At 36.1% G+C, this 15,694-nt stretch overlaps 1 protein-coding gene across 1 annotated transcript in view; it reads left to right on the top strand.

Annotated features, from left to right (window-relative positions):
* Window positions 1–10,918, top strand: part of SLC12A2 (solute carrier family 12 member 2) — a 48,557-nt gene extending 37,639 nt beyond the window's left edge. Inside the window, 9 exon segments of the mRNA XM_009278518.1 lie at window positions 589–668; window positions 2,053–2,193; window positions 2,876–2,923; window positions 4,446–4,568; window positions 4,746–4,857; window positions 5,343–5,429; window positions 7,693–7,828; window positions 9,317–9,384; window positions 10,312–10,918. Of these exon segments, the coding sequence (XP_009276793.1) occupies window positions 589–668; window positions 2,053–2,193; window positions 2,876–2,923; window positions 4,446–4,568; window positions 4,746–4,857; window positions 5,343–5,429; window positions 7,693–7,828; window positions 9,317–9,384; window positions 10,312–10,447 (931 nt within the window). The 3' untranslated portion in view covers window positions 10,448–10,918.
* The last annotated feature ends 4,776 nt before the right edge of the window (window positions 10,919–15,694 follow it).

Here is a 15,694-nt window from a genome sequence, read left to right as displayed (position 1 = left end):
ATTTATTCTGGCTTTTTGCTGGTTTCTACAATAATGAAGTTTTCCCTCTTTCTTTATTTTTTAAAGGAGCGAGTTCCTTTCCCATCAGATATAATGGGAATAGGCACATTATAGCTAGCTTATAGCTAATTTGATTCTAAATTACAACTTCATGTTTTTAATACCCAAATGTTTTGGAAAGACGTCAGAAATTTTTAGTTCTCAGATCAAGGAGATCTACTCAAAATAAATCCCTTTATTGATGTGGGGGAGATAAAAAATTTAGATTTCTCAGCGTATGTTGTCATCATCTGTGCAGAACTTGACTGACCTGTTCATGTTGCTTTTATGTAATTGCTGTTTACATAGGGGAGAGAGGGAGGAGAGGAAATAGATACCCTTTCTATGTGTTGCTTTTCAGGATATGGTTTTCAGTTCACTGATGCAGTTGATAGTTTGGAATTGAAACTGAAATTGTAACACAAATTTGTGATTTGGGAGTTTAAACGGCAGTGTTTAATCACTGGAATTTGTTCAAAGAGGGTGTGTAAAGTAGGTCCTTTGGGAAAAAATATTGTGAAATACTTTATTTTTGTTCCTTTTGTTTAGTGATGCCTTTGACGTTCAGTATGGTGTAGTTGTCATCCGCCTAAAGGAGGGCCTGGACATTTCTCACCTTCAGGGCCAAGGTAAGATTTATTTTGTTTCATCTGGTGAATAGCTGTTCTAATTCCCTTTTAATACTGCTTTCTGAAAATATTAAATGAAGATAAGTTATTGAAAAAAAACAACAAACAACAAACCAAAACACCACTCTTGTTATAGAATAAAAATCACTGAAATTAGCAAGTCTGAAATGTAAAATAAGAATAACCCATGTTCAGCAACAGAACTTGGTTTTCTGTGGGTTTCAACTTTCTGTATTTGTAAGCTGTATATGGTTGCTTCCCAAGGATTTACTATTTTACTGAAACAAATTAAAGAGGCTGCCAAATTGGCATCAAGTGTTTGTGACCCAAGTCTAGAAATCATGAAAATCAAAACAAATGTTCTGTGATCCAATGCCATGGGTCTGGTGTGGGTTGCCAACTTCTACACACACCAGTTTAGAGACCTCAGCAGTAGTCTGTTTCAAGTTTGAAAAGGTTTTCTATTTTCAATGTAGAAGACTTGATTATGCTTTGTAGATAGTGGTCTTAAGCCGAATGGTATAATTTTAGTTTAATTTCAAGCAGAATAATGAAGGAAGCCTGTGAGCTTTGGCAGCAACTGTCTACTGAATTGATAATGTCCTAATTTGTTTGTAGCTTGCTCCATACAACGTTGCTACAATGAGGAAGAATGCTTGTGACACAGGCTCTGTAGAGGGGCATCCTCCTGAAAGAGGGGAGGGTTGTTCCTTCACTGGAATGTCTTAGGATATGGAGAGAGGCAGAGAGCCTGTCACTGTGTGCAAGAGGGCAGAGGAGTATGAGAAACAGCAAGGAGTGAATCTGCAGTGTGAAAACAACACTGCTGAGAAGACTGGGAAATATAACACCAAGGTGGCAGAAGAGTCTTAGTATCCACTGGGGACTGTGAGTTTGCTTTAACTCTGACAGTTACCAAGTAGCCTCACTCAAGCCAAACCTGGAAAGAAACTTGGCTGTGAGACATACTTGGTCTGGGCCTTGTCTAAGGCTTATCTTCCTCTTGGAGTTAGAATGGAAATGGAAAATGTTTCGCCAAGTAATTTTTTTTCCTCCTGGTTGTACTTCCTCAGTATTAGCTAGCTCTGTTTTATGTTTAGCCTGTGATAATGCAATCAACACCCAAAATCTGGGAAGGAAGTAGCAGGAAATTACAGCTCTGCTCAGGGGAGGAGCCCCTCTGTACTCTGAAGCAGTTCATATAAGATATTTTTGTTGTTTTCTGCCTTTTTTTTTTTTTCCCCCGCCCCCTCTCTTTGCCATAGCATAACAGTTGCAGTAAAGTTTAACCAACTGTGAACCATCTCAGTATAGTCACATACCTCTATTGATACCTTTAGGAACAATTAAGTGGTTTACAATGTGTTTCTTTGCTCTCTCAAAGAAGAGTTACTGTCATCCCAAGAAAAATCTCCATGTACCAAGGATGTCATAGTAAAAGTGGATTATAGCAAGAAGGCTGAGACAGACACTTCTATAGCTTTTTCTCCATCATCTAGTGAAAGAACTCCCACTCTGCATAAAGGTAACTTGCTAGTTAGCAATGAAATCTGAGTTCTCACTCTTCCTGTCTCTCATTCCCTCTTCAGTCTCCCCTCACCAAGGAATTATTTAAGGGATTTATGTGTCTGTGGAACAGAAGTGTGTCATGCTTTTCTAGCCGTTGATGTCTAATCACTTAAGTACTTGGTTTAGAGCTTACCAGTATGTTAGTTAAATCTTTCACATCTAGTCCCCTAAATAAAACAGGTGGTAGACAGTGATCTACAATGGATTTTCTTTGTTAATGAGTTTCACAGGCATTAAAAATTGCTTCAGAATCGTGCCACACATCTATATATTAAGTGTGATTTGAAGGCCGCTAAATTTATGAAGGCTTTTTCACCTCACACTGGAATATTGTATGCATGTTAACAGACACAAATCATTCAGGATACTTTGATATGACAATAACCAACTTTCCTCTTCTTCTTAAAGTAAAAGCTTGGAGTGACTTAAATGAGTAATGTGATTAATTTTTTTTTTTAAAGTATAAATAAATCTCTGGATCTGGTAGACTGCATTTGTGTGCTTTTATTTGTAAGAAAATCCATTTTATTCTACATCTTTATTTTCTGTTTGGTTTTTTTTATATACACTAGTAGTGTTTTCATTAACATCACCAAGGAAATTAACCTTTTTATTTTATATCTTTAAAAATCTTCCAGAGGAGGACGAGGATGGAAAGACTCCAACACAACCACTGTTGAAAAAAGGCAGGCATTTTCCACCTTTTTGTGTTAAACCATTCTTTCGCATTGTTAATTTCAGTTTTCCTTTTGTACTCCTTTCTACACATACGTATGAGAGAGAGGAAATACCAACCATGCAATGTCAATTTGTTTCTTCATATCTGCTTTGGAATGTGCTTCATCTTTAGGGATTAGGCTATGGAAAAATGCAACTTTGTGGAAATTCCCAGAACAAGTTGCTACTGAGGAAGGATTGTGCATGTGTCTAAGATATGAATGTTGGATATCTTTTTTTTTTTAAACTTTAATTCTTAAGTAATATTTGAAATGTGGTCAGGAGCTTGCTTAGTTCCCTGTGTCTCAGGTATCTGTTTCAGTCCTCACTTGATTGAGGATTAAGGGAAATACTATCTAATGGTATAGTGGAACTGCTCCATCAGTCTATTCAGTCGATCTTCTAAAGCCATAGTTGTTGCCCTGTTAATTTGGAATTGTTCAATAGCTTGCAAATTAAGGCATAATATAGCCGCTCAGTGAGATTAACATCTGAAATAATACAAGGTAGTCATTCAAATAAACAGCATTTTGAGAGATGACTTGAGCATTTTTCACTTCCTGGTTTATTTCAGACATTTTTTGAGTTAAGCAAATATTTTTGCCTTAACTAAGATTCATCTAACTTTTTTGGCATTTTCTTCATAATTTCAACAGCTAGAAGCTGTTGTGTTTTAATATTGGAAAGTGAGATTGCATGTTGAAGCACAAGATGGCAGTTTGGAAGAAGTCCCAGTATGCAGTAAAGTAGTATATTAATGTAAATCAGTCACAGATGTACTCTAAATTTAAAAATTCCTAATAAAATAAGGACTGAAATGAATATCAAATTCCTGGCTCTTGTTCAAACTGAGGTTTTAATTAAGGGAAAGGGGTTAGTTTTTTCTATAGTTTTAAAAAAAATATATTTACCTGTATTAATCTAATTGAAAACGTTATTGTTGTCTTGTTCTCAGCAAATCCAGTAACTTTGTTAGGCAAAATAGTCTATATTGTGCTTCAGAGCCTTGCACGTGCAAAACAGTAATTGTTGCAAAAGATAGAATTCCAATACGTAGAATTAGCTTTTATTTTCACCACATGCTTAAAGAAAAATGGATTTAAGGAAAGTGCTTAGGACATGGTATTTACTTGTAAATTAGTATCTACATGTTTTTAGGCAAGTTTTGTCATATGCGAGAGGTAGCAACAGTGCAGGACCTAATGCTCGGAAGTATGTTTGCAAGGTTAGTTAAATTGTCCAGGCAAATGACTGTATGAAGATCTTACATTTATATCTTATAATTAACTGCTGAAGTTGTGAGTTCAGTCTCCCTACATATAGCTCAGTTTATATCCATTCAATCAAAATTTGGAGTCTGGTTGGGGGGGAAGAAACAATTTTTATTTAAATTTAAATAGATCACAAAATATTAAGAAGTTGCATTTGATGAATTTCAGGGTGATTAACCAAAACACTTAAAAAATGAAATCTCATCATACTTTTTTCCAGATTCAAAGAGTCCATCTTCTCCTTTAAACTTGGCTGACCAAAGACTTCTTGATGCTAGTACTCAGTTTCAGAAGAAACAAGGCAAAAGCAATATTGATGTCTGGTGGCTCTTTGATGATGGAGGTAGTGTGCTTTGTACTTTAAAAACAAATGTTGAAAAAAAATTATTGAAGTGATTTTGAATTAATTGTTAATAGATATCTTTCAGTCAGTTCATATATAGATCACAAATTTCTATTATTAAACTCTAACACAATGCTGTGTTTTCTGAATTATTCCTAAATTCTGGTCAAAATGCAGGTTTGACACTGTTGATTCCGTATCTTCTTACAACCAAGAAGAAGTGGAAAGACTGTAAGATCAGAGTGTTCATTGGTGGAAAAATAAATAGGATTGATCATGACAGAAGAGCGTAAGTTTACCTTTAAGAATTTCATTTCAAATGCTAATAGAGCATGTTATACAGTAGATGACTTTTTCTTCCTAGTAGCCTTCTTTCAATTGTTCTTTGGTTGAGGTGTAATCATATTCTATTCCCTTTCTCCAAAAAAAGTTCCACTTCCCCCAGATTGTTTTGGATGAGATACCTCAAGTTAAACTAATTTTCCTGCAGCGTTGTCTGACACTAACATTTTCTTTTTCAAATATTTTCTGAGATTGTCTTTAAGGGAGAGCTCTTCTCTTAGTTTTATGGTTTTAAAATATTTGGGGTTTTTTTTTCCAAGGCATGTTGTTGATTTATAGCCATATGCTAGGTCAATTTGATTTTTTTTGTCCTATCACATCTAAGTTGCGTTTTTTTCCTTAAACTAGTGTTTTTATAACCAAACACCTATCTTTTTACCCGTGAAATAATTAAAAATAGGATCATGCAAAAGGCTTGTCTTTCTGATACAGGATGGCTACTTTGCTCAGCAAATTTCGGATCGACTTCTCGGACATTATGGTTCTTGGGGATATTAATACTAAGCCAAAGAAAGAAAAGTAAGTCTCAAAAAACTGAAACTTGTTTGTTAGTTGAATTCTTGATGTCTTTCATGAATTTAGAATACTTCATTATTTCCTACATAACAGTTTTGATAGAATAGTTCCTCTCACATCCAGTGTTTCACAAAAAAGCAGAAAACAAATTAAGCAATAACTCCTACATCCAAGAACATAGGATTTTGTATTTTTTAAATCTCTGGGCCTTAGACTGTAATACTACATTTAGAAAAATACAGTTTAAAAAAATCCAATTTGTCTGGAGCAGTCGTCTTTAAAAAGAAATGCTCACAAAAACTTAAATGGTCTTTATCTTACTTGGAGTCTTAGCTTAATGTAATAAAGCCTGGTCTTCAAATAGCCTGATGTATTTTTTCTTTTTTTTTTTTTTTTTAAATTGCTTGGACTTTTAATTTACACAGGAATGATCATACATGTGATATTTTTGATATACAAGTTTAAAAAATATTAATTGCAGATGACTTTCAGTACAAATTTATAAAAGAATGTATAAGATATAAAAATGTTATCCTCCTTCAAGTCTTATTTAGTATGTTGAAGTTGTAAAAATAACTTTTACATGGATATGCATGTATCTGAATAATTTGACATGTCATGCAATGAAATACTGCTGTTTTACAGCTTACGTAAATGGAAAATGCTAATATGCATTCTTTTCTTCCCTGCTTTTTAATCACCTTTTCTTAAATGTATAGAATATATCAAGCAACTAAAACAGTAGAGTACTTCTGGCACTCTGATGCTTTTGGATGTCTTTGCTCCTGGGAGCCTGCTACTGTAAAATGTGTAAACTTAAAGGTAGCACACATTTATGCATAAAACATTGAGATTGTAGAATTACATGGAATTATTTTTATTTCATAGAAGTGATCCCTGAGTTATTTCTTCCGAGAGCATTTTTTTCTATCTCTGTGGATACATTCCCCACAATATATCCAAAACCTTTCTAAGATACCAGTTGGCATTAACCAATAGCTGTAAACTAGGTGGAGGAAGATGATTTATTTTTAACAGTTGCTGTGCTGTATAACAGAATATTGTTAATACTTCTCCTTTTTGTTCAGCCAAAAACCAGCTGTCACATTTGTTTTTTCCCTTTTGATGAAGGTGAAGTCATTGTATCAACTAACTTAAGTAAAGATCACCAAGGGTAGAAAAAAAGGTGGGTTTTTTAATAGTGAGGGGTTTCCTGGAGGAACAGGAACACCTCAGGTAGAAAATGGGCGTGGGGGGGAGTGTTCAACTATATGGAAGCTAACACGTTACACATACTGATACTACAATATATCCTAAGAGGTATTCCTTAGTGTTTGTGAAAGCTTCCACACTGTAATTTGCAACCACAGAAGATTGGCGATACCTTGTCATCTTCATAAAAAAACATTCAAATAGCATCAAAATGTAGCTATTTCATTGGATGTAAGGCATACATTTCAGTATGTTCTGCTAAAAATCTTGTTTGTTTTTTTTCACATCTCACATGCTGGGGCTATTCAAACGCAAGTTACTTTCGTAACTTGTGGCAGCCTTTGTTTGCTGTTCAAGTATCCTAATGTGGGTAGAGAAAGTAGGGTAAGGTAAGTTGTTCTTTCTAGTAGAAATGAATGCCTCTTTGGTCTTCAGAAAGCTTTCTTTAGAAGTTCGTGCTGAAGTTCAAGTAAATTCAAAGTAACACCTCCTATTCAAACAAGTGCAACAGGAAGACGAAACAAGATGGCTGTGGTTATTTGCATCTGAGTGTGGCTCTCAGACCGTATTGGAAAGATTAAAAAGAAGCAAAATAAAAATATCAAAGCCAAAATCCTAATGGCACTAGCATGAGATGATAGCTATTTTTTTTAGTGTGACATATAAACTCCCTTCTCTTTCAAATGTCATTCTGAAGAAGCTACTGTTGGTTGCTGTGCATTTTCTAAGGTAGTACTCTTCAACTTTCAAACAATTACAGTAAAACTCTAGCAAAAGTCTTTTGTGGGTTTTTTTTTAAACTGGCTAAAACTTTATATTTAGTTGCATGATGAACAGTGAAAGCTCCTACAGATGTCCCTAATTGTTTGTTGAATTATAATGTCTGTGTATACAAATAGTTGATTTGATGTTCTAACTGCAATTGGCAGTGAAAAAATTCCGATTCACTTTATTTTTGCATGGTGGTAAAACGTACTTTCTGATACCATGAAAGTCATTGCTGACATACAGACTCGTATCTGTTTTAATATGGCTGTTCACTTAATCGTTCCAGTATTGCAGCTTTTGAAGAAATGATAGAGCCCTTCCGACTTCATGAAGATGATAAAGAACAAGAAGTTGCAGACAAAATGAAGGAGGATGAACCATGGAGGATAACAGATAACGAACTTGAGCTTTACAAAACAAAGGTTCTGTATTCTTTAGAGTGTTAACTGTTGTTAAACTTTTTTCTCCTACTGCATTTATGGATGTGATATCAATGAGTTCATTCTTGTTATTCTCTCTCTTCCATAGCTGTTTTTATGAATAGCTGATGGAAAGCAACATCTAAAACCAATTAGGTAGTTCACAAAAAAAAAGAAATGTTTCTTTATTCAGGGCGGGGGGGCCCTAAACTGCTTTTCTACAGTATTTTAGCAGTTAATTTAGAATTATAATTTAGTCTGTGCTCAGCTGTTAGACTTTTTTTTGACCAAACTAACATTTTTTGCTTTGTTATTGAAAAAAAAAAAAAAACAACCCCACCACACCATGTCTAATTGTGGTGTTAAGGAGCAATTAAAGGTTTGACATTTTTCCCAAGCAGTTATGCACTACAGAGACATGAGAGGTATTCCTTCTCAAGTGCTTCTATGGAGGAGACTCAGGTAGCATCCTATAACAGGATGCAGATACAGACAAGTATCTAAAGAAAGACTGGTTAAAGTTTCAGTGACCTGAAGTTCTTTAAGATGGTCCTGAGTATATTCCACTTTATGTTCTTTTTCCTGTCTGGGTTTTTACAACTTCTGTGAGGATTTGCAGTAGAGAAGAAATGGGAATGATAGGTCATTCTGCATTGTAAGTGTAAAAAAAGCAGGAGTCTGTTTAACAGGTAGGTACAGATTGATGGGCAGCTGCTGCTGAGGTCTCTTAACTACATATTACCAATGGGCTGGGGGGAAGATTTTATAAAGTACAGTTACTTTATAGTTAATGAACTGTTTGATGCCTTGCTGTTCCTCATGTCTACAAACACCACCAAAACTCATTTCAGTGAGATAACTGAAGTGATTTATTCTTTTGTCTGCCGATAGCTTAATTGTTCCTGCAGGTGCTAGTCTGCAGACTAACTAGACTTCAGCTGATCTGAGAACAACAGAACTATAAGAAATGGTTAACTCAAAGTTTGCTAGAAAATCAGTTGATGTAACAGAGAACTGAAAATTACTGAGGAAGCTACCTCAGCTGTTAAGACAGGATAGGGCAGTAAAAAAGGGAGGCCCATTATGGAGATAGCCTTACCAAATGAAGATGGGGCTTCATTTCTGTAAGACTTGCTTACTATGAGCTTATAGGATATAGTTAAAAGAACCTTGAAGAGAGCATAAGGGGCTCTTGCTTCCAGGAGCTATGGAGGATGGTATCATTATTAGAGGAATAGAATAAATAGAATTTAGCTTTCATAGTACTTGGCTTATTTGCACATTTTAAGCTTAATGCTTTCTTCTCTCCCTGCCTTGCAACCATAGGTATTTTGGAAAAGTGAACAAGTTGCCAAACTGAGGTGGAAGCACATGCTTTCTATAAATGAGTCATATCAACTGCTCATAACTGTTTTTCATTTTTCTTGAATAAATGAACTTCTGGTAGTTTTATATAAAAGATCTTGCTAACAAGTTTCACTTTAATTACAGACTTATCGTCAGATTAGGCTAAATGAGTTGCTGAAAGAACATTCAAGTACAGCTAACATAATTGTCATGTAAGTAAATGATTTGTACTGTTATCCTAATTGATATAGAACTGTAATTTGAAATATTTGTCAATATATGTTAGGAAAAAGCCTGTGTCTTGGCATTAAAGTGTAGAAATACTCAAGGAGGTTTCAGTGCTGAAAGTATTTACTAGAACTATGGAGCCACTATACTGATGAACGAAAGATGGCCTATGTAGTTTCGTGCTTCTGATATGCTGCTTTAGGTGATTACCTCCACATATGTAGTGTGGCTCAGGATTCTCACGTTCATTCCACTCCCACATGCTGACTATTACCCTCTCTTTCAGGTCCTTCCTTTCAGTTCTTTTTCTAGAAAATCTCTCTAGATAAAATTAGATCATTATCCTGCTGAAGTATTTCAATGGAATTACTTTTGGTATAAACAAGCGGAATGCAGATCGTAGGTTTCTTCGCTGTGTTTTTCTTCAGGAGCCTGCTTCAGAGCTCCATAAAGTAGTACTACAGGTGAAGTTTGAGTAGGGCAAATAGACTTGTAGTAGTTTTTTCAAAAGAGTATGGCATGTTGTGGAAGGATTGTGAGAAGGAATATTAGACTGCACCAACCTGGCATCATAAGAAACAGCTGTATTTTAAAATCTTGAAGAGTCTTTCAAGAAACTGTCTTCAACTGTGGAGGATTTTCCATGAAGCTACCTGGCTACAAAACGGTAGTAAGAGGCCGAAAGTGAGGGGTAAATAGATGTAAAGGCCTGTGGTGCTTAAGATACGAACTCTGAACTCATTAACTGATTTCTGAGGAAAAACCCAACAACTAAAAAGGTTAGGAAATTTATCTTAATATATCTTAATATCTACCTCTTTGCAGAATCATACTTTCATATTTATATGATATGACTTGTACTCCACCAGGTTTTCTAATTGTTGAATGCTTTTTTCCCTTGTGAATTGTAGGAGTTTGCCAGTTGCACGAAAAGGTGCGGTTTCTAGTGCACTATACATGGCCTGGTTAGAAGCTCTTTCTAAAGATCTGCCACCAACTCTCCTTGTTCGTGGGAATCATCAGAGTGTTCTTACCTTCTATTCCTAAGAGTACTGCACATGGGACAGCTATGATGAAATGGTACTTCAGTGCCCAGGGGAGAGTGACTGACGTGGTCTATAGTTTATTAACATCACAAAGGCAAAAAGTGACTCTTCTTTCACTATTTCACTGACTTGAAAGCACACAAGGAAAGTCACTGTATTTCTAAAGTTGTGACATCTTCAGTTTTATTCTCTATTTTCTGTAATTTAATCTTGCTTAATGGGGGAGGATTCCTTGTTAGACTGAAGAACAAGACAAGCTTTTTGTTTGCTATTTGAATAGCAGCAATAAAATGTTTTATTTTTGATCAATGAAAGGATTATAGATTTATAAAAGCCTTTTAGCCTTGAGGTGCCTTCTGAAATTAACCAAATCTCATCAATACATCCTATTTTGTAAATTTATATAGAATGTCAAAATCTGCCTTCAACTAAGAGTTTAGATCAGACTTCCTTTAGTTTCTATTCTCTTCCAATTACAATAATTTTTGATCAATGAAAGGATTATAGATTTATAAAAGCCTTTTAGCCTTGAGGTGCCTTCTGAAATTAACCAAATCTCATCAATACATCCTATTTTGTAAATTTATATAGAATGTCAAAATCTGCCTTCAACTAAGAGTTTAGATCAGACTTCCTTTAGTTTCTATTCTCTTCCATATTACAATAAAAATGAATGCTGCTTTTCAGTCTTCCATTGAGCTATTAGTTCTTAGTACTGTATGTTTTCTATTGTCAGAAAGTTTTTGGGTTTTTATTATTATATCTGTTAGATTTAAAGGTGAGAATTGGGGCAGGTCAGTTGAACTAAAACAAATTCCTGATGTTCTTGTCAAGACTTTGTGCTACTAAATTTTGTAACAGTTGAAATAAAACTAATTCTACTAGCAGAGAGGATCTTTTTCTCAAATTTGAGAATGTGTACTACTTTGGCACTAGTCTGAGATACACAGCTAACACTGGCTACCTTGGTGAAGGATACTGGTCAATCCTTGCTCTGTAGCTCTAATATGAAACGGAATTCATCTTACTGGCTGAGGCTTTTTATCTTACTACAAATTAGAAGAAAAGAAAAAGACCTGTCCTAGTTCTTGGCCTATTATGTTTTGGTGTCACTTTCAACTTATTTTGAAACAAAACTCAACTTAAGGCTTGAATGGGGATAATATAAGCAATGTGATGCTATCTAACAGAAAACAGTAAACACTATGTGGAATCTTGCTATCCAATATGAAATGTAAAAGCTACAGTTCTCTCGCATTTTTCAACAAATGGTTAAAAGGACCACTAGTTACTAGGGGAGATGTTTTTAGGTCAATTCATTCAGCTGTCAGAAAACACATTTAGTCTCATTAAATAATACTCAGGTTTGATCGTCTAGCAATTCACATCTATTCCATACTTCCTACTTTATACATTTTCTATGTTCAGTAAAGAAACTGCCAATCTTGTGTGCCCTTTCATTGTATATTTTGAAAACTTCATAACTTAGTCTACTATGAACACCTACACAAGAAATTTCACTTGAGCCTTTGTATAAAGGTTAGTAATGTGAACTGTTTTTTTAAATGCCTAATATATTTTGAATAGAAAGGATTGCCTAAAAACATTTCACAAGCTTTTGATATTAGCATTGGACATGCTACTGGATCAGTTTACCAGTGGTTGAGTGACTTTCATTTAAGGATGCACAGAAAAGGTGTATTTTTATGCTAAATACAAGATCAAATTGAAGTGTAACTGTTCCTTTTGAAGGGCAAAGCATAATCATTGTGTGGCAAGGTAGAGCTTCAAGTTCTTGTGATTAAAGATAAAAATATTCTACACAGTGCAGTAGACACTTGTCAAGTTCTTGGTAAACTGCAAAAAATCTTTTTTTGCTGTTTCTGTCAATTGGATTTGAGACTATTGAATCATTTCAGTTTAAAAAAAAAAATAAGAAAAACAAACATGCATGTTTTGCTGCTAAGTGTGAGGTAACTGATGCCAGCATGAACCCAGCTTGTTATGATAAACATTATAAGACAAGACAGTTAGCAGTAAAAGTGCTGTTTCCTTCCAGGTGAGGGGGTGGGGATCAAACGTACCAATGTATCTATTACAGGTTTTACAGTGTTTTTTAGGGGATAAGGATGTCACATTGTGAATACGGAATCATTGCCATGTTTCTTCTTGTTTTGTGGGTTACATTCTTTTGAACAGATGGACAGTAAGGCATGGACTTAGTGCTGCTATCTTAAAAAAAAAAAAAGAAGAAAAAATGTGCACAGGTACACTTATTTAAAAGGTTTTTTGCCCATTCAGGAAACCATTGCTTGTGATCTATAACACAGAAACCAAATGAAGTGTGTGTATACATGCATATATGTGTATAAAATTATATAAAATATATCTAAAGATGCATATGGGGATAGTTAAGGTAATGTCTGTGAAATTACATAGGATGCTTTTCACGTGCACTCTCAGAAGTCCACTAACGCTAGGCACGAGGTCAAGTTTCAAGATTAATTGCTACACTAAAATTTCAGTAGTTAATGGTAGTAGTTTGCAGCAGATGTCAGTTAGTGGCAATCACTCCAACTTCTGCTTTGATTTTGACGCCAAATTTAGTTATGTTCCAATCATTATTAATTACTCAAAAAATGAAATCACTTACACATGGCAATTCATACCTTCTGTAGATTAGGTTTCTTTGTATGGGTTTAGAAAGACAGTAATAGCTGGAGAAAATTATTTATTTGTTCACTTGTATTTAGGTTTCCTTTTACATACATTCTTTTTATATGCTTTTTCTGACATTACATATTTAAAAATAACTGAAAATAATTTAAAGATTTGAGCGTTAGTGGGTAATGGCCCACTTGATTTGAAGATGTAAGATTTGATACTGTACTGTAACTGTCACACACAAATGCTTTTCTAATGTTTTAACGTAATTATTGCAGTTAATACTTTGTACCAGGGGGATGTCACTGCAATAAAAGGAAGTGAATTCAATACAACTGTCTTGTCTAACAAAGCCTTTTTTTAATTGGTGGGGGATATGGTATAATGTTCATAGTTTAACAGATTAATGCTGAAAACAGTTCTTGATATATGAATATGCTTATTGCATGCATCTGATACTTACCTTTATTGTGGAATTTGCATAGGACCATGAGTAGAACTTAAAGCCATTCAGGCGTCTGGTATAAGGAGACAAGTGTTCTGTTCTCGGGGGGAATGTTTGCCACTACTGGGTTAGGAACAGCCGTGGTTGTGTAAGAAAAATTAACCTTGTTTCACTCTCTAAAATTTGTCATGACTTGCCAGACAATGCAGACCAATCTGCAATACGTGGTGTGTTTAAGCTGGAACATTAGTATCTGAAAATTTGTTTCTATTACATACGCAATTTGTTTTGCCTTTGAATACAGTGAACAACTGTCTAACTCCTCTTTCTCCCTCAAAATAGTATTCCAGTGGGATATGGGGAAATATGTTGGGGAAAAAAACTTAGATTTTCCAACTAGTTTCTAGTTTCTAAGGCCAAATGTGTCTTGCTTACAAGCGGCTTTGCAACTGAGTCTTACAAGTTAAAGAGCATAATGAGAAATGGCAAGTTGTTTTCTCATATCAAATGATACTTAGGACCACTGAATAACTTTTTAACCTCATCAATTTTGGTGTTTCCCAGTGTAGCTGGGTGACTGAGAATTTTTATTTGAAAATTAACCTCTAATAAATTCAGACCTCTACTATATATCCTTAATTTACTAAATACTTGTTGATTAAGTTTTTCCATGCATTTAAATTTAGGCCTTGAGAGTGAGGTTTGGAGGCCAGTGGAAAGGGAATGCTTGTTAAAAGTACACTGCCAACTTCTATGGCATTGGCTTTAACCTGTTTCAGCATGTAAAAAGGTAGAGGAGAAGGCATGTAGCAGTTTTTCTAGATCCTATTTGCTGGAGAAGTGGTTGACCTAAATAATGACACAGTACCATTAGCTGAATTCACAGATAAGTGACCACGTATGCTTTTGAAGCTAAAAAATGAAAATTGGATCAAGGTTGATCTCATCACTTGGCTACACAATCAAACAGTGAAGGTTCACACTGCATATAACCTGTTTTGGTTTTGTTTTGAAACAGGAAAGCAGGACTCACCTTGGTGTATGTTCTTCATTAGTCTAGTTACACTTCTCGTATAACCTCTGTGGGATCCTGTAAATCTTACTTCTACACCTAAAACCTGGTTTATGTTCAGCTGGAGTGGGAGCTAGGCTTCAGGTCTTTGAGACTATGGAGGCACTGAATGGTGTTCTGCTTCAGTACCACTGCCTTGCTTCCCTCTGGTGCAGGGTGAAAACTGCTGGGCACTTACCAGTGCATCATCAAATCTTTCTTGCCACTCTGCCTCTCACCAGCATGGTGTGGAAAAGGTTTTCAGAGTTAAGACTGTGGATTAGGTGGTTGGAGGGTGGTGCATGCATTTAGGAGTGGGGGAAACAAGCTGGTGGAAATCATTACTTTGTTAACTTTTGAACTGGAAGAGTAAATGTTGAAACAGCAGCATGCACCTTCTCCAAACAGAAGCAGGGAACACCTTTCTCTTGAAACATAAGGCGCCTCATATGCCTGGAGGTCCATGTCACAATGACAAAGAAACATACGGTATCCTTTGGGCTGTATACATCAAACTTGCCGACAGAGGGCGCAACCAGACGTTGTCTGTGTGACCAGGCTTAAGTCAAGCCCATGTTGACTGCTTACGTCCCTGTTCTTACCGGTGTCAGTAGGCACAGAATTAAGAGCAGGAAAAGGAACCTGAAAACAGTTTCTTTGCTGGTCTCACCCTTGATCTGCTCTCTCTCCCAGAAAAGGTTGGTTTTGTAGCTCCAGGAATCTTCTTTCCACCCAGCTCTCTGCCAGCCTGCCTCCCTTCCCTGCCTGCACCGCTTGTGCAGGCCCAGGGGTGCTAATAGCCATCACACAGCCTGCGCAGCCATGTTTACCTGCATGTCACAATGTAATGGGGAGAGTAAAAATGGAATCGTTCAGGACTTAAAATGCCAGGCAACGCAAAATTTAACTTTTTAACCACGCTCTCTCCAAAGAGCCCCATTTCGCGCCCCTCACTGCCCTGCCGACCACTGGGCCGCCGTCCTCTTATTGGCTTCTGCGGGGGGCGGGCCGCTTGTCCTGTCGCTCGCGGCGGCCGTTCAACCGTCGGCCCGGGCCGGCTGCGGGCAAGGGAGGGCGGGGGGCGGCCG

Source organism: Aptenodytes forsteri, unplaced genomic scaffold, assembly GCF_000699145.1.
Source record: "Aptenodytes forsteri isolate BGI_AS27 unplaced genomic scaffold, ASM69914v1 Scaffold402, whole genome shotgun sequence".
Classification (NCBI taxonomy): Eukaryota; Metazoa; Chordata; class Aves; order Sphenisciformes; family Spheniscidae; genus Aptenodytes; species Aptenodytes forsteri.
The sequence above is the reverse complement of the archived record's forward strand: the minus strand, read 5'-3'. Positions and strand labels throughout refer to the sequence as shown.